Source organism: Antedon mediterranea, chromosome 2 (genome assembly GCF_964355755.1).
Source record: "Antedon mediterranea chromosome 2, ecAntMedi1.1, whole genome shotgun sequence".
NCBI classification, from domain to species: Eukaryota; Metazoa; Echinodermata; class Crinoidea; order Comatulida; family Antedonidae; genus Antedon; species Antedon mediterranea.
The window spans coordinates 19,746,863-19,767,220 of NC_092671.1; the positions used below are offsets into that span (position 1 = coordinate 19,746,863).

The 20,358-nt window shown below is 33.4% G+C and overlaps 2 protein-coding genes across 4 annotated transcripts in view; both read right to left on the minus strand.

Moving 5' to 3' along the window:
* Nucleotides 1-1,699, minus strand: part of LOC140040696 (origin recognition complex subunit 4-like) — a 29,487-nt gene extending 27,788 nt beyond the window's left edge. Inside the window, exon 1 of one of the 3 annotated variants that reach the window (XM_072086822.1) lies at nt 1,631-1,698. The gene's annotated coding sequence lies outside the window, so the exon portion shown is untranslated. The other 2 variants (XM_072086823.1, XM_072086824.1) reach the window with 2 other exon arrangements.
* A 3,001-nt stretch (nt 1,700-4,700) lies between these two features.
* On the minus strand, nt 4,701-13,247 carry LOC140040697 (uncharacterized). The gene is made up of 9 exons (XM_072086825.1): nt 13,130-13,247; nt 11,882-11,989; nt 10,541-10,897; nt 10,102-10,221; nt 8,952-9,077; nt 7,906-8,043; nt 6,680-6,817; nt 6,196-6,309; nt 4,701-5,823 (listed from the first exon to the last, which is right to left on the minus strand). Exons 1-9 carry the CDS (start codon nt 13,185-13,187, stop codon nt 5,405-5,407), a joined length of 1,578 nt encoding a protein of 525 aa, XP_071942926.1. The 5' UTR covers nt 13,188-13,247; the 3' UTR covers nt 4,701-5,404.
* Nucleotides 13,248-20,358: the final 7,111 nt, after the last annotated feature.

The following is a 20,358-nucleotide window of genomic DNA, read 5'->3' on the forward strand; positions in this document are numbered from 1 at the left end:
AATATAAAATCTGTTGACATGTTTTATACCTCCTAACATTTTTAGTCGCCAATGCTCCAGACACAAATTGTATATAGCACCCTCTACACTTAACTAACTCATGAAGTATGTGCTTGATGTTAAATTTTTCGCCAAATTGAGTTAGGCTTTCATTCCTGTACTACATCAACCATAAACTAGATTTGAACTCGTCACTACGGACGAGTTAGGTTATCAGCGTAAAAGCCACGTGCACGTCATACGTTAGAATATTGCACAGAGAAAAACGATTATGCCATTGAAAATATTTTAGTGTGCTCTCTATTTTGTGTCACGCCTAAGTATATACAGTATACACTATCTGTATACATACTACATACAGTGCAGAATAGGTGAAAATAAGTGACCAAAGTTATTGACGCTTTTGCACATGATGACATCATAACAATTTTAAAAATGGTAAATCATGCAAAAGATAATTGATTGACCTAGACCAGGGAGTTTTAAAATAATTTATTTTACAACTCCCTGCCTAGACAATATAAAAAAATGGGGGAAAATGGAATACGGATAAGTGGAGATGCGCTCTATTAAACGTGATGAGCTATGACGAATGAGACAAAAAGTGGCCATACGATGACGTCACAATGTCCGGTTAGCCATATTGATGCATGATTCGATACAACTCATCTACTTCCAGAATATGTAATTTAAAAAAAGTTCACCTCGTAGTTTAGAATCTATGACTGTTTAAAAAATTTTCACAAATTTTAAAACTTTTTTTATCAAAACGCGCGCGAATTGTGCAATTCGACGTGCTCGTATGACGTGATTTTAAGTCGAAATTGTTTGAAAAGTTGATAAAATTACTAGAAAAGGCTGAAAAAACATAAACCACGCAAAAAAAATGTTGTTTGTGCTACGTGCGCACAAGAAATGCTTAAAATGACATGAAACGAGTAGAAAGTGTCAATACAAAATTACTTTCGGTTTTTAATCTATGTTCAATCAATGAAATTCATAAAATCGTGCGTAACTTGCGCTGCGCGACTCGAAATTTAAAAACAAAGTTTCTTGCACATCTACAGCTACAGGTCAATCTTAATTCTTATGACAAAGTTATAGGCCTAGGCCTATAAGTATAATCATACGTTGGCCAGAATTAAATTAAAGATATGCGTGCAACAAAATTTGTGGAAAGAAAGAAGAAAATAGAAAAAAAAAGATCCCGACAATAACAAGGGGTTAATATCCGCCAATACAAATAAACATACTGTTGAGTTGAGGACAAGTAGGTCGGCATGCGAAGTACATTAGCGCCGCCTATCTGGCTAATATAGGCAACCAGTAAAGTGTAGTGGAGGTCTAGCCTAGGTAGTTAGGGCCTAGCCTAGCCCTACTACTACTAGGCCTAGCCTACTAGTACTAGTAGGCCCTAGCCTAGGCCTACCTATGCCTAGCCTAGGGCCTAGGTTTAGGCTAGTACTATCATCATCTAAACGCTCCAATAATATACGGGGGATTTATTATATTTAAAAATTTATTCACGGCTTAGTTTATTTACGCATAATAATATTGTATTTTGACAAAAGATTACAACACCAAATAACCTAGCTAGGCCAGGCAACACACCAGAACTAAATAGGCCTACCCTTTGCTACTACACCACCTGTGGTCACGTCAGACCTGGTATGATGAGAGTTGACGATTTTAGTCTTTTAGACTATAAAATATATGAAACGCCAAAACCGCCACCTATTTGCACAATTTGTACCAATATCGATTTGTGTACTATAGTATATTATCTATTTATACAATGAATCAATCTTTATAATTTTTTAATTAAATTTAGAAGTGAAGTTGCCTGGTTTTAATATTATTGCTATATGAAATTTGCTACAGCCTATATTAACGTTTATTCTAGTTATAACACACAAATCTCAAACCAACTCTAGTACTCAAGCTCTACAATACAAAGTCTAAATTGGTTGAACTTAGATGAAAGATTATTATTATATAAATGAAGCTATTGTTATGCTTAAAATTATTATGTTTATTATTATTATTGTTTTGTATTTTTTTTTTTTTATGTTGTTTTTTTTTCTTGCGATCGTCCCACTTTTATTATCATTCTCTGTTTTATATGTAGGCCTAGGCCTATTATATATTTATGTACATTTGTGACAATTCAATATTTGTATGCATATTTTTCCCTTTCTATTGTATATTAATACGATTCTTACAGTGTTAAAAGTAGTTAAAATACAGGCATATTTACATAAAAAATGATTTGATTGATTTCAATATAAAACCATATTTGCTTTCATTTACCATTTTAAAGAAGATGTTAATTAAAATATATAGATAAAACACGGTAATAAAAGACTATAAAAAGTAATTAAAATCGTACTTAAACTCTTGTTCGTGTTCGGGTAGAGAATATCCTCCCTTTTCACAAAGACAAAATGGATGAGATGAAAAAAGAGGAATGCAAAAGTTTGAAAATGTATGGATATTAACAGCCGAACAACGAAAAATCCAGGCATTGGAAATGAGATACTTATACTAGAACCATCTTACTGTAGGAATCACATCAGACCACATCGTCAATGCTGCAGAAAGCGATATATTTCTGATGCTGATTCAGCACTGTCGTATGATGGTGGTATCACAGTTGGTAAAGAGGTTACGAGGTTCAGGGGGAATGCAGGAACTGACAGTGCGAATATTACTGCGTCGCGTTCTTGTTCGGCGTCTCTTCAAATAATATACGATACCACCAACTATGTGGCACCAACAAAACATACCATCGACAACATAACTGCAACCATAACTCCAATTAGTACACCGTTACTCATACCTGTAGAAAAAACATTATCAACTCATAAGAACATCCGCAAATTGTTTGTCAGAATTAGAAGATATAACTTGTGTAGTTTCTGAACATAAATTTAGGGCTTAAAAGCCCTAAATTTGTATATCTCCGATTAGTGGTTGCTGAGATATGATAAATCAAGGTTAGTAATGTTAGAAATAGCACCTTTTCATTAAAGTGAATATAAAACCTTATATTATATTTACTACAATAAATAAATAAATGTTACAATAAATAAATAAATATTCTAACGATTTTGACACCATAATTAAGTATCTGTGACTAAGAAATAGCACCTTTTCATTAAAGTGAATATAAAACCTTATATTATATTTACTACAATAAATAAATAAATGTTACAATAAATAAATAAATATTCTAACGATTTTGACACCATAATTAAGTATCTGTGACTAGCGGTTTCCAGGATACAGAGTAGGCCTACGTTATTAAAAATGGCCGCCATTTTTAATTATGCAAATTAGGCTACTTCCTGTTGTCGAAAAATGTCTTAACGTTGATAAAATGTGTTCGGTAGGGTCTAAAGAAGACATTTCATAAAAAAAAACATGTACTTGCAATTAGTTTGATTTAAAAGTCTAAATCCCATGGACTAATAGGCCAGTTTGAAATCTCATGACCACTGAAAATGGAAATGCTATGGCCATATCTCCAGAGCAATGATCTGTCCACAGCCATCTTCCAGGGTACCACTTTAGGATTCAGAAGAGGCAGACAAAGACAAAATGGGTAGATAACATCACCGAATGGACTGGAAAATTGAACTCAGAAGCACAAATAATGGCACATAAACAGAGACTTGTGAAGGAAACAGGTGATTGCGAAGTGATCCTACAACACCCGGTCACGGGAGCAGTAACATAATTTAACTAGAATTAGAGGACACTCATATAATTTGTTTAATACGCAACTAGTTAAATCTTTCAGGTGCAGGAGTTCTTTTCGCAAAGAATCAATACTTTCTAGAATTTCTTTCCCTGAATATGCGGTATCCACTCTCTCTGTAAATACTAGTTTCAAGAACAAATTATATTCATGGCCATTAAAAAAAACAACCCCTTACCAACATTTTTTCACTACTATCAAGTAATAATATAGAGGCGGATTCAGAATTCTTTGTCGAGAAAACATTTTAAAGCTTAAAGTTGATCAATCATAAGTAAGCGTTTGAATGGTCTACTACGGATGATGTACTACCACATTGCGTCGCGTCCTAGTGGAAACCAAGTTGTAATATTATTGTCTTTCATGATATGAACAGAATGGTCTAAACATTGTGTGCAAGCGGAATTTTTCATAATGTCATCAGACCTGTTTCCTATTGGGCGCATTTATTGGTGCGCGAATCCAAAGTTTCGTAGGGAAAATCGCGCTACCGATTTCATTTCCATCGCGTGTCTGATGCAGATTTTCAATTCACATATGAGAGCTCATGAAAGACGTTATGATCGTTAGCTGAGCTCTGGTTGGTTGCGCAACTGTACGCTTTGTAAAGTTAGAAACAATTCAAATTGCCAATTTGGCAAAATGAAACAAAAAAAATCAAATAACAAAAAAGAAATTTGGAAGATGGAAAGATACGTATAAACTGACACTTTCGATTAGCGCGAACACATTCGCCTAGTGGAAAACAGGCTGCTTTATAGTAGATATCATTCCGACTTTCAGCGCATACAATTGTTAATATGACCGTTTTTCATTACACGTCTCATGAACAAGCCTCCCTTGCAAATAAACAAAAATAGCATGTAACCAGTTCAAGCAATACATGTGTACGTATAGCCATTGACTTTTCAGGATTAAATTAAACCACAAAACAATGATGCAAAATTAAAGTTGTTTATAATACCAGGGAAGATTTAACTCTTCCCTGATAATACATTTTGTTATAAAACATTATGTAACCAAGGTACGCCTTTTAAATTTAGGCCAATATAAAAACACATCAAATAATATATAAAATTATACAATAAACTATAAAAACAATGTGTACATCGTATATATTACATAAAACATAAAGTATATACACCATTAACTATGATTTCTGTTTAACTCTTTCTTTTTAAAATCAATATTTTACTGAGTAGTTATTGCTATCATTAAATGTAATAGAAAATCATTAAATTTGAAATAAGCATTACAATTTACCATTGACCCAATAATCCTAATAATCTTAATCTGAATATTATGAAAATAGTTTATTTCTTAAAACCCTTCGTGATTATGATTTATCGTTGTGGTAGGCGTTACTTCCATAATTTCTTAAGTGATTATCTCTACCTGTGTTGAGAGGCACATCACTCCATTTTCAATAAAAACGAACTACCATGCAAGTATTGTAATATCAATACACCGTAAAAGATAAATCAATGATAATATCAGAAACTAACATTATTAGCGATAATTAAAACTATGACAAACCGAAAGTGTGTATAGTAATTGTAGACAGACGCATATGGTCTGCCGCATACAAATAAATTATTTTGAACAGAATAAAAGCGGTTAAAATTAGTTGAGAAAGACTGTTGCCTATTCCTTAATTTTATTTGTTGGGTCTGTCTTTGATATTTCGAATTCTGAATCTATGAGCGGCAGTTCATGAGAATCGTCAATAAATTCTTGATAGCCTGATCGATCATCGTGCGTATTCCCATTTTCTGTTTCTTCTGACGCTTTAACTTCTACTTTTTCATCAAGACTCTGCTTAACAAGGTCATCTTCATTGATCCCGACAGCAATGTCGTATGATGGTGGTATGTCACAGTTGGTAAAGAGGTTACGAGGTTCAGGGGGAATGTAGGCACTGACAGTGCGAATATTACTGCGTCGCGTTCTTGTTCGGCGTCTCTTCACAAAAATCGATACCACCAAATATGTGGCACTAACAAAACATACCATCGACAACATAACTGCAACCACAACTCCAATTAGTACACCGTTACTCATACCTATAGAAAAAAATATTAAATTCAACTTAAGTCTTCAGAAGAACATCCGCAAATTAGAAGAGTCGCAGTAAAACAAGATGGTGGTAACCACAATTGTTAGACCTCCCTCCTTGTTTACGATACGGTATCATTTTCAGTGTTTTAAGCTTTATTGTATGGATATATAATTATAAACTCTTTGATTACAATAAATAGCCTACTCTTTCACCGCTGAACAAAATATAATTGTTGAGCGTTAAGAATACAAACCAAAGTCTATATTATTTTGTAAAACACATTTTGCGGTGTTATATCATCATGTTCAATACTCAATTAGACTATTCAATTAGAAAATTAAAAGTAATGATTTAACATTCAGTATAATGTACTTACGACAATTAGTCTCATCAGATTCATCGGAACAGTCAATGTAGTTATCGCAAACAAATTCCTTTGGTATACAATTGGAAACATCGCAACGAAATGCACCTTTACAATTGTCAATTACTATAAATAAATAGATTTTGTATTACATTTTTGCTCATTTTCGAACTTTGCCAAAATATTCTTTTTTTTTTTTTTTGACTTTCTTACACAGATAATATTTCACGATAATGTTTTCTTTTTAATAAATAATGACATACGGTATGTGTTTTCTTTTTAACAAAAAGAAAACACATACCGTATGTTATTATTTATTAGAAAAACACCAGAGGAACAAGGATATTAACTTTGTCTTTAAATGAATTAAATGACGAAACTATTACTTTTCAACTGTAAATATAATCATAATTATTATAATAACTATAATTTAAAAATAGGAATTATACGGCAGTTACAGGCAGAGCATCACAAATTGTAACAGAGAATATCATACCATCCTGTACTGTAGTTGTTAAGCACTCTGTTTCATCATACGGGTTTAAGCAATTGGAATAACCATCACATTTTATGGAGTTTGGTAAACACATCTTTTTTGAATAACACCAGAAATGATCGTCATCACACTGTTCTTCTGTTTAATATAGCACATAATACCGTATAATTAATGTTTAAGTACAGCTAATAATTACTGCTTCGTTCCCACGCGTAACCTTTCGTAGCCCACGCGTGGGGCATTGTTGAACCTACGATGTATTGTCTTTTGATCGTGATCCCACGCGATCCCACGCGCTCCCACGAAGGCCATTGTTTTTTTTATCGCGATTCTAGTAGAGGTATTGTTCTTTGATCGCATTCCCACGCGCTCCCACGAGCTCCCACGAAAGGCATTATATTTTGATTGTGATTCTACGAAACGAATTGTTTCTTGATTGCGTTTCCAAATGAGTGCAATTACAGCATTATTACCTTGTTGGACGCAAACATTTTGCATCCTAGGATTGTTTAGTGGTTTTACGAAAATCTATAAACAAAATTCGTAGGTGTAGGCCAACGTGGTACTCGTTCGGTTATTGTTTATCGGAGCTACGAAGCCTACGAGTGGTGACGCGTGGTAACGCATGGTACTTCGTGAGAACGCGTGGTACTTCGTAGGAACTGTTTATTGAGGTTACGAATTCCCACGCGTGGCCACGAAGTACCACGCGTTGCCACGAAGTACCACGCGTGGCCACGAAGTACCACGCGTGGCCACGAAGTAGCCACGAAGCTAGAACGTGGGTAACGTTGCAGTAGTTTTTAGCTGTACTGTAGTTATCGCAAACAAATTCCTTTGGTATACAATTGGAAACATCGCAACGAAATGCACCTTTACAATTGTCAATTACTATAAATAAATAGATTTTGTATTACATTTTTGCTCATTTTCGAACTTTGCCAAAATATTTTTTTTTTTTTAAATTGACTTTCTTACACAGATAATATTTCACAATAATGTTTTCTTTTTAACAAAAAGAAAACACATACCGTATGTCATTATTTATTAAAAAAACACCAGAGGAACAAGGATATTAACTTTGTCTTTAAATGAATTAAATGACGAAACTATTACTTTTCAACTGTAAATATAATCATAATTATTATAATAACAATAATTTAAAAATAGGAATTATACGGCAGTTACAAGCAGAGCATCACAAGTTGTAACAGAGAATATCATACCATCCTGTACTGTAGTTGTTAAGCACTCTGTTTCATCATACGGGTTTAAGCAATTGGAATAACCATCACATTTTATGGAGTTTGGTAAACACATCTTTTTTGAATAACACCAGAAATGATCGTCATCACACTGTTCTTCTGTTTAATATAGCACATAATATACAAATAATGAATGTTTATGAGTGCAATGGTACAAATAATGGCACGAGGTGAATGATGAAAGGTTATATCAACGAGGCAAAGCCGAGTTGATATAACCTTTCATCATTCACCAAGTGCCATTATTTGTACCATTACACGAATACAAAACATTCATTATTTGTTTTATATAACATCTAGACGTTTTTTTTTCGTACACAAAAATGTTTCAAAAAGTACTATTTAACGATCGTTGAATAGTGCGTACTATTGCACGCCATGTGACCCACATTCGTCCAATCAAATGACAGGAATTTATATAGGTGTTATATAATACCGTATAATTAATGTTTCATTATAATAATGATGTAGTATTTAAAACGTCTGCGAAACTTAACTGTTAATATTATGTTATGCCATAAAAATAGGACAATCATTAGGCCTAATAGGACAATCATTAGGCCTAATAGGACAATCATTAGGCCTAATAGGACAATCATTAGGCCTAATAGGACAATCATTAGGCCTAATAGTCTAGTTTACGAAAATACATGTTACACAGGTATGAAAGTGAAAACAATTTAATTATTGTTTTTTTATTACTCATTATTATACAGGTTCTATTGTTTTTGAAAATACTATTAATAAATAAGTATGGAAAAAGTATGTAATAATAATCTGCGTGTAAGTCACGATGCAATGCATGCACAAGATTGCTGGATACACAAGCAGAGCAATTGTAGATAAATAAATCAGGTTTTAATGGACAGTTTCATAATTGTATGCATTGTACTTTGTATTCAAAATTATTATTAATTATCAATTTGATGATTTTTTTCTACCATTAAATACCTCAATTTTTACTATTTGTTTAGATTTATTTTTAAATAAATAAATGCGATATTTACCTGGTTTACAGTCGCATCCCCATTCATCAGTAGAATCCGTACAATCGGCATTACAATCACAAATCCAATCCTTAGGAATACACCGGTTACTACAATAATAATCCTGGCTATTGCAAAAAAGTTCACCTGTAAAAAAAGTAACAGATTATCAAGCATCTTGAACGTCTATATTTAGTGAACATCATTACAATCGTTACCATAGCTAATTTGAGCGTAGTATGAATATGTTTTGTTTTTAGTCGTGTGGAAGCGACTCTATAGTTCACTATGTCGGTCGGTCGGTCTGTCGGTCTGTCGGTCTGACGGTCTGTCGGTCTGTCTGTCGGTCCGGTATCACTATGCGTTTTATCGCTTTCTGACCTTATCCAGTTTAATCTAGCTAGGCCTAAGTCAATTTTTCACAGTATATTCCTTATGGCCAGGAATCGATGTGGTTATGTTTTCACGGTGCGCAATAAAAAATTACGCGGTCTACGCACGATTTAACGAAATCACGTTTGTAATCATATCTTCACAACCATGAATCACAATTAAATAAAATTTGGTACTCATAAATTTCAGGGCATAAATCATCCTATGGCAATACAATTACGTGCGTAGCGCATGTAACGCATGCGTACGCGCGCTTAAAATTTTCAAAATTTATTTTCGATGAAATAAGAGTACGTTTCAGGAAATTTTAAGCGTTTACAAAATTGCCATGAGCGCGCATATTTTTGCGCGCGCACTGCACGTTAAATGTTATTGAGCACTCTTTTTGCCCGATTTCGCTTTTCTTGACTTACTTTTCAACTCGAAATTACGTTATACGAGCACGTCAAAAATGACATGCTACGCACGTGTAAATTAAATATAACTGTTTTTAAACATTTCAACATTTTTAAACATGTTCAGTAATTTCGGTCAGTTGGTAGGTTGGTCGGTCGGTCGGTAAACACTAAGCACGCGACTGCAGCCATCTATATGGCCTTGTTTGATAATATAATAGCATACTATAGAGACGGTATAGTACACACGTTTCGCGTATAGTCCATGTCAATTACGTCAAAGCAATTTATTTACATACATTGTTCTGTTTCTAACTGTACAGTACTCAATAATAAAAAAAGTGCTATTTGTTCTATTTAATTAAGTTTGCATGTAAGCTTACTTGGTTCATCGCTGCCATCTCCACAGTTATCGAATCCATTATTATAAAGTAAAGAAGATATACAACCTCCATTAGTACATTGAAAGTCACATATATTAGGCCTATACCATGGGTATTCGTCTAAATAAAAAAAAACATTAAAATATTGTTCATGTTTGTTTTTTAAGAGCGTCAAACCGTCAAATATTTTTCTTGTTATCTAATAGTGGTATGGATGGAAGTGAAAAGGGGCTGTAGGCCAATACAATAACTTAAGAAATGGCAATAAAACATTTGACCAGTGTATAGTCTAAAAAAAAAAGGATAGATGGACTTAAGTGTGGTTGGTGGTGATTGTGTTGGAGGGTTCACATATTGGTGGAAAGAGACAGCAACATTGTTTAATGTCATTTAGGAATGTGCACTCGTACAATAGCAGCCACAAACAACTATTACTTACCACTACTGGAGAATAGAGATATTGAAATGATAAATCCTAGATGTTCGTCTTTAGGGTCCCCGTTCAGTTCCAAGTACAAATATGCATAACTATTTTGTACTACATATGACTTTTGACTTTCAACTCCACCGCAAAGCTTTTCTTCATTGTTGATATTTAAATAGTTAAAGTCACAATTATTATGCATTCTAAACTCGATTATATTCACCAGAATCTGATATCCAAATGGGGAGTAAAATTGGACATTACATTTTGCATAGGGTGGCATATATTTTGTGGATTGTGATTTCATCACAAATGTTTCATCCGTGTCTAGATTAAAAGTGGTTGAGCATTCATCTAACATATATCTCATATCTATAAAAAAGAAAAATATAGAATAATGTTAACACTTGTAAATCCTACATTCGGTAGGTCCCACCTAAATATTTTTTTTTGTGATTGGCCAAGTATTGGGAATTGTTGCGTTTGGATAAGGCTAATATTTACAAATAAACCCCTTTCTCATACCTTACTTTCTATACTAATCAACTCCTTTGCCGTTGTTGATATTGGAAAATGGAATAAGAAAGTTTAACTAGTCAAGGTTTCCGTTCTTAGGATGGCGAAGTTGAAGTTAGGGGAGGGGGATGTTGGTTGGTACGCGTCATAATATCTTGAACTTGGTTGTGTCTAATGTGTTGACATGTACACGCATTATAATTACCTCCGCACGTTTAAGCTGATCCGAATCATATTATCCGAGTTACATCCGCGGTAAGTGCGCGTGTAATCAGTTAATTCTCTCGCATACCTCCGTGCTACTAACCCCTCACCTCTGATATACCATTATATTAATACGTGTCAACATCCGATGTAACATTTACCTCCGATATGTTTTATGATGTAGCAGAACAGCGCGTTTCATCGAGGACATATCAAAACCGGTGAACGTTATTTTTACTAACATGGCGATTTTTTTATATATTTTTTCCTTTCGGAGTTAAACAAGGGAGAAGAGATCTATACAAATTCATATTCGTTTAATATGAGTTGGACTGCAGCACTTGGAATTTGCTTAGAAACCTTTTGAGTGTACTCAACATAATTACAATTATCATCAGCTGTCATAAAGATAACTCTATCTAAAAAGTATTAGTCGGTTTGTTCGGTATCTAAATCGTTATACAATCGCCGCCGGGACAATGGTGCACGTTTATCATGTTTTATAGACTACGGCCACAATTTACTACCTGATGCCTACTCGAGTGTATTGTTATAATTTATGCAATCAGTGTATGAATCTTATGCCTCGTGTATATTATGATCAAATAGTAAAAAATAATACCACCTTAAACTTACTAGTTTCACATCGTTCACCTCCAAACCCATATGGACAGATACATCGGTTTTTAGAGGTGTCGCAGTAACCCTCATTCATGCATGTAGCTTCATAACAGCTTCCCCGACCTTAAGGTAAAAATGATTTTTCAAAAGACAAGTTAAGTGTCGGTGCTACAACATACGTTCCAAGAAAGGAGAAGTTAATGAAACCTAGTTCCATAACTCTTAAATATCTATCCAAATCTTACATTTCTTCTAAACCCCAGATTCGCAATGTATGTAATTGGTAAATCGAACATAGCAGTTTGTAGTTGTAATATATCTGAAACGATGATTTATTAAAAGTTATTGAAACCTTTCTATAATTAGAACTATCTGTTAAATAATTTTTATTGTGGAGTAGCTATAAACGAATTTGTGAAATTTAGTTTTGATACATATTCCGTCCAGTAGGCCTACCTTGATGATGAGGAAGTAAAAATACGAATTATTAAATGTTCGCAAAGCGTGAAACGCTCTTTATAACATGTTATTGTTACTATGCATTAGAGAATATGTGTCGAGAATGCATATAATAAATCCTCTTTTCAGTAAATGTGACGTTTTGTATTTCTTTATAATATTAGCTGTTGTGTTAACAGTACAGAGCGAATAAAGTTTCACGGGGATTTCCCCCGCTTTTTAAAGAGCAATAATATTATCTTCCTTAAATTTACAGAGGATAACATCTCCATTAGTTGATGTATCTTTTATTCTTGTTGGTCGTTAAGTCACGATGTTTAGGTCAAAAGACTTTGCAAAAAATGTGTTGACTCATCTTATGAGATATGGTGCAGTGTGCCGCATTCAAAAACCGTTTCCTCATAGTGATGTATTTATCATAGTTTAGAATTGTATTATTAGCCGTTTTACATACATTTTACTAGACTATTATTATTATTATTGCATGCATATTTTTTACAAATTTAAACATACATAGTATGGTATATTTTTATATAGATGTCGTCCTTCTGCTTCTGGGTTATAAACCAGTCTTTATAACAATCTACGTTATAGTTTATATAATAAATATTATTGATAAATATTCAATGTTGTAGACGAAAAACTTTGATCATCGTCCTGGAGAACAATATCTCACAACTTTCATCAAGCTAGTCAACACTAACACAAAAACGCCTATATTTGTTTTATGAAAAACGAAAACACAACAATTACTAAAATAAATGAATGATGATACAGCATAAATAAAAACAGTAAAATACTTACAGTAATTAATAACGCAAAAAAGAAACGTGAAGAGCGCAATGAAAGAACGAGATACCATGTTTATAACTGTTATATAAATGGCTGTCTGTTCCTTCTACCGAAGGATCTAATTGTATGATCGAACGCTTGAATTGTTAAAGGTTTATGATGAATAAAACTAACCATAGATGTTTACAAATCAAACAATGCAGTACTCTGCTTCCATAGAAATAGTTTCGGCCTTATTCTTCTGTGGTAATTCAAGGTGACGTCAATGAATTACGTTATAAAAGTGAACGCTGATTGGTTCGTCAAGACGAAGTATTTGCACTGAAAGCATGTTGTGTAAATAATAATATATTATCAGTTATTATTAGTATAATTAAAGCAAATATTAATAGATGGCAGATGTGTCTTTGTTATTATGAAGATAATGATAAAGGAATATATTCTTTGTTTATTCTAATTCAAGTAAATTAAATTTAAATTTGTTCAACGTACTCATTTTGCACAAAATGGACCAAATTACAAATTAAAACAAGAATATTTCTTACAAAAAACGCTGCTCGCTTATTGTTATTGCTAAGGTCAAGTCTGGGGGTCACTTCATCACGCCTAGATACTTCAAGTATCCTATTACAAACAAAAACTTCAATGGACTGTTTTGATAATAATTCAATGATTATCTGACAGCGAATTATATCATGGGACTCATAAATACCAGAATGCTTTGGGATTTGTCGTTAGACTCTTTTCTCAGCCGTTTTTGGATTCAACAGGTGGTACCAATAAATTATAGTGGAGTTTCCATTTTAACAAAAATGTCAAAGTGTAGTACTATAAAGCTGCTTGATTTCATCTAATGAATGAGTCATCTCGTGTGACGTAGCGGGCTAGAGCAGCAGCGTGAAAATAAAATCAAAATATAGTAGAACCCATGGTAGGCCCACCCAACAAAATTGTCCCCTTGAAGCTACGTTCCCTATTCAAACTATAAAATAAAGTATAACAAAAAAATTAGGGTTTAGAGGTTTCCGCGTGAAAAAAAAAAACAAAATACAGTTGAACTTCTGTGAGCGGCCACCTTCTGTAAGCGGCCACCTCCCGTAAGCGGCCACCTCCCGTAAGCGGCCACCTCCCGTAAGCGGCCGCGGCCCATTACCTGTAGGCCTATATTTGTGTATGGTAAATTACCTCCGGCGGCCACCCGAAAATTTCGTATTGACTTTTGACTACAAAAATACAATTTTGATACTCATTGTGCTTTTATTTTAGCTTTATTTTCGAAGCTTGTGTGCGAAATCTTGTTGTTTTATTATTTTTAATCATTCTTGCATATATTATATATCCATTACTTGAAAGTTGAAATAAATACTACTGTAGATAATACCAGTAGGCCTATTTGACGTTTTTTTAATTATAAACAAATACAATTAGCTGGAGAATTTAGAGGCCCATTACATTAAGAACACCAAAAAATATCGTGCATATAGCCATAGGTGATTTTGGACTACGATCGGCAAACTCTCGTAAGCGGGCACCTCCCGTAAGCGGCCACTTTTCCCCAGTCCCAAAGCCAACGTTTCACCAATGAAAAATGTCAAGCCAGAGAAAGTTATGGTATAAAATGAATATAATTTTTTTTTATCCTCTATTTTACACACTAAAAAATGACCCTGTCACCTCTTACGTATACCTATCCCATGAGATGTAGGGCATGAATAGACCCTCCTCTTAACGCCTCTCTCGAATTATAAACGACTAAAAAATGACCCTGTCACCTCTTACGTATACCTATCCCATGAGATGTAGGGCATGAATAGACCCTCCTCTTAACGCCTCTCTCGAATTATAAACGACTAAAAAATGACCCTGTCACCTCTTACGTATACCTATCCCATGAGATGTAGGGCATGAATAGACCCTCCTCTTAACGCCTCTCTCGAACTATAAACGACTAAAAAATGACCCTGTCACCTCTTACGTATACCTATCCCATGAGATGTAGGGCATGAATAGACCCTCCTCTTAACGCCTCTCTCAAACTATAAACGACTCGATGTGTTTATTTTGACAATTCTAAAGTTCTGTCTACACGTCACTATCAAAATAGTTGAATATAAATAGTTAAATATGGTCCATATGGGCACATCACATTTTTGTCACATAAAGCTTGATAGTGTAGATATAGCTTAATATAAATACTTAATAGGTATCTTCTGTTTTCACTTTTTAATAATACAACATATAAAAAAAAGATATTATAGTAAATTTTACTATAACTTAAATTAAGCATTAATAATAGGTAACGGACAAAATACAGATAGGGCCTACCAACAGAGGGCGAGTTATTCAATATTGCTATTCTATTTACATAACAAAACTCGAGATTTTAATAGGCTTTTGTGACGTCATAAAAATCAAACAAATGAATAAAACAGGAGGTTCGTAGTTTTTTTTTTTTACCTATTTCATGTTTTGGGCAAATATGTCTATGGATTATAATGTTAGATGGGAAGCTGGACACAAAAGTAATCTGAACAGTTGGACGAAAAGGTTGATTATAAAGCTGTTTTACGTCTTTCACATTGGGCCTTTGTCCATTGTCTGTAGGCGTATCACGAATTCATCTTTAAGTGACTCTTATAAATCAACAATAACATTATTCTATAAATTGTCCGTTTATTGATTCATGTTTAAAATAATATATAAATCAAATGAAAAAAGGTACTGAAAAAATTCTGTGGATGGATCTCAATGGAGATACAAATAAAATAAAACAAAACACAGCCACGAAGACATTGCAGAGCTGTGGTAGCACTAACCCTATATAAATACATTTATAAAAAAAAAAAGGATACTTCGTCTAAATTACTTTACATCGAAAAATAAAATTTTTTTAAATTTAAAGTCTACTACGTGTTGTACTATTGAAAGATTCGGGTAAAAATGAATTTTGATATTTTGCGAGACGGATTCGTTGTACACATAGTCTATAGCCAGAACGAATAAAATTATATTGCACACAGAACATGGTACTATCTTTCATAATACATTTACTTTTTACATGACACATTCATTGTAAAAATTCCCTCATCCTGCTCTCCCGACAAATGTGGCCAACATGAGAAGCCTCCACAACCAGGATAGGAAGGAAATCCCTAATGACATCACCCCTGTCTTGATTTTTAACTTATTGACATTACGAAGAACAACGAATAGAGCCTATTTACATAACGTTATATGTTAGTTCGCATGTTATTCTAGTGTAAGTAAGTTCATTAAAAACATTTAGTTAATGTAAGGTCATGGTAGGTGTAACCTGTTGAATGTATAAGGAAATAATAACTAATACTTTAACTACAACTTTCATAACTCATAATCATGTTTAAACATAACGACCAACACGATTTTTCTATTGTAGTCCACGAGATGTGTTTATATTCAGAAATAAGAAATGGGAAAGTTTAAATCTTCATAACATGGTGGGGTTGATACCATAGCAACGGCTACGTCATATGATGGCGGTTGATCGCTAAAGTATACTATTGAAGTTGAACGAACAAATCGAACGTTTCCATGTGATCGATCGCTGAGCACACGATTTGAGTCGCGATGTCTCCTCCTGTGATTTTGATGAGTTGGGTTTTTAGATGACAAGTGGGCACAGTACGATGTTATTACTCCAATGATGAGAGTACCGATTACAATGCAGACAACCACATAGAACCATGGATCAATTCCTATAACAACAAAACAAATATAAATACAAGTCATATGGGTATAGTCATGCAATGTTCCGTTTATTTTGGTGTACGTCAACTCTATTCGGTCCACCATCTTCACCAAGACACAATGTGTCCACTGTCCCTCGGACTGTTTTCATAATTACTTCAAAATTGTATTTCTTAATAATTAACGGAATAATAATAGTATGTTTATAACAATGTTTACCACATTCAACTTCATCTGAACCATCTCGACAGTGTTGTACTCTATCGCAAACTTGATGCCAATAAATACATTCGAGTGCGTCTGACTTACATTGAAAGTCTCCTGAAGAACATTGTCCATCTAAAATAATCACACCTTTACATATTTTAGCTTAATTAACAATGCTGGTATAGTTTTCAAAAGAACTATAGGCAAAAGAGAATGTATAATAATAATAATAATAATACCTACTTGACATACTTGATACAATAAAAATGCAGGCCTACAATATGATGTGTTTTATCAAGATCCATATAGCATTAACATATAGGGCCTACAGGTAATTGAATTTACCTAAAGTGTACAGAATAATGATAATATAATCCTTACGATCCCATACCACGGACAATTGTTCTTTATTATACTGTAATAGAATAATATAAAGTGTAGCGCATTCATTGTTTGCGATTACAATCACTTAGCAAACAAAGTCATATATGGTTAATGGAGGTTGATTTGTTTGTAAGCGGCAGTCTACGTTCAATATAAGCTACATCATAAAGATACATATCTATTATAATAAAACAGAGTGGGTGATACAATTCTATAATAATAAAGTATCTGTAGTTACGAATATACCTTATAAATTAATCAATTCAAATGTCATTAAAAGTCTATATGAAATATCCGACTATAGATAAAGGTTTAACCCAATGCACTGAGGAAGTTCATAATCAGATTAAAGAACCAATCAAAACGGTTGATTGGAAATTAAATTGCAAATAACAAAAAGTCACAACAATGAATAAGAAGAGTCAAAGGTACATGAAATAGAAGGGTTTTTCAGAATGTCAAATTTCAGGGTCAAAGATCAAGGTCCACGAAAAAAAAAATTAAAAAATAATAAAAGAAAACAAAACCTCAGCGGGAATTGAACCAGCGATCTCAACTGTGAGACGCTGGATATATAACCATCACACCAAACTCTCAACTACAACTTTGTAGTGTGCAGTTAGCCTATTTACACTTAGAACTAATAACCAGAAATGTAAAAAATATATATATTTTCCAGGGGCATTTTATGTAGGGGAATTTTACAGTAGGCGGAGGTTTTTTTTTTTTTGTCTTTTGTGAGATTCACTCACTTTTATTTCATTCTTTACAATTGTTACAATAATCTATATCAATTTTGTTTCAGTAGAAAACTATCTCTGCAGCTTAAAGTTTTTTTTGTTTTTCTTATTTTTAGTATTTTACATATATAAAAAGTTAAAGCATTTAAACAATAGACAAAAGTTATATAAAAGTATACATCACATAATATAGGTTCACAATTGCCATTACAACATCACAAAATAAAATATACTGTAACTCATATAGCACCAGTAAATAAAACTAGTAAGGTAGAAACCATACTAGAATACTAAGTATTGTGTCGTAATAATATTTTCTCGTGTTTTTAGCCTGTTATTGTTTAACAATTATACATTTTTACATTGCTAAAATAATATGTTTTACCTTTTCCCATTTTTTTTATGCTTTCCTCTCTTTTATACACTATATCACATTCCATTCTGAATAGAATTCCTTGTTTAAAAGATTTCCATGAATTAAAATAACTTTGATTTGTAACATCAGCCAGTATCTTTTGTTTATAAACCGTGAAAGCAGCAAATGTATATATAAAATCAGTAAGAATATTTCTTGTTCCAATTACCAGATTTTGAAAAGACATGTTTATATGATTGGTACCTTTTAAAACAATCTCTATTTTTGTCCAAAAACCTTGAATAAATTTACAAGTAAAAAACATATGCTCCTCATCTCGTACCTCTCCACATCTACCACATATTATATTAGTATCTTTTAGTTTCCAGATAAACAACCTTTTGTTTGTTGCTAGGCGGAGGTTTTGTACTCTCGGAGTACCCTATAGTTTTATCTGTATTAAAAAAAAGTCAAATATAGGCTAAGGTTTAACAGCATATTTTAGGTTGTTTTCTTTTTGTTTTGACCTTATTTACAGTTTTATTTGCAGCACTCTACTTTGACCGTATTGAAATAAATTGTGCTGTCGCACAACTTTATCATTTTCGATATTTAATATAGTAGTTAATTCTATACCTAGTTTGTTACATGTACCCTTATTTGAAGGACACGACTGTGGGACGTTCAGAACAAATTTACAGCGTTTTATGTGTACATTTTCAATAAATTTATATTTCTCTACCATACAATAATATTATTGGAATGGTTTGTCTATCAGAACGTTAAAGTGTTATTATTATGTTATAATTATTTTTATTACAAGGGGAATTAACATTATCAGTTTTGGTAGCCGATATGTACTATTATTTAGAAGGAACAAATACTGTAGACCACGTTTATAAATCATGTGACCACATTTTGTATTTTGTTATTAAATGGTGATATTGAGCCCAATCCTGGACCATCATCTATTGCCAACATTTTCGCAGTCTGAAAAACAAGCTAGATGTGTACAGCTCGGAGCTCATATCACAATTAATTCAGAAGAATCTGGATATCGTAGCACTGACAGAGATCTGGTTGAATAGTCATGTTTTTGACGCTGAGTTATCAATTGCGAATTACACACTATTCCGTGACAGAGATCTTGGGAATCGTGGTGGCGCAATTCACCAGCCTGTTTGGTTAATAACAAACTCAAACGTCATCGAGTTGATCGGTTGGTTTAATGGTTTTAAATTTATATAGCGCAAAATACAAATAGTCTCTATGTGCTGTTTAGCACAAGTGTGAAAATAAAAATGTTGATGTAAAATAAACCACGAAATAGCCTAAGAAAACCGAATAAATTGACCGAGACAAGAGAAAAAAAGTCCGAAAACGGAATCACACATCACCACACTGTTTCACTAACTTGTCAAGACAAGCTACTATTTATTCACAAGTGTCATAGTGATGTGAGCATCTGACTGTCCTGCCTAAAAAACAATAAAATGAATAAAATGTATATGAAAAAATAATGAATTTACACATTTAAACGAAACAAGTGAGTCTTCAAGTGACCATTGAAGATCGAAATGGACGGAGACTCACGAATCACCAAAGGCAGAGAGTTTCACAATTTGGGAGCAGCGACCACGAAAGATCGATCCCCACATGACTTCAATCTACACCGTGGATAGTCAAGAATGGTTATGTCAGACGTTGACCGGAGGGAACGAGTACAGGTCGCCGAGCGAAACTTGATTAACTCTGAAATATACGATGGGGACACATGATGAATGGATTTGAAAACAAATAAAAGAACCTTGAAAACAATACGATTTTCA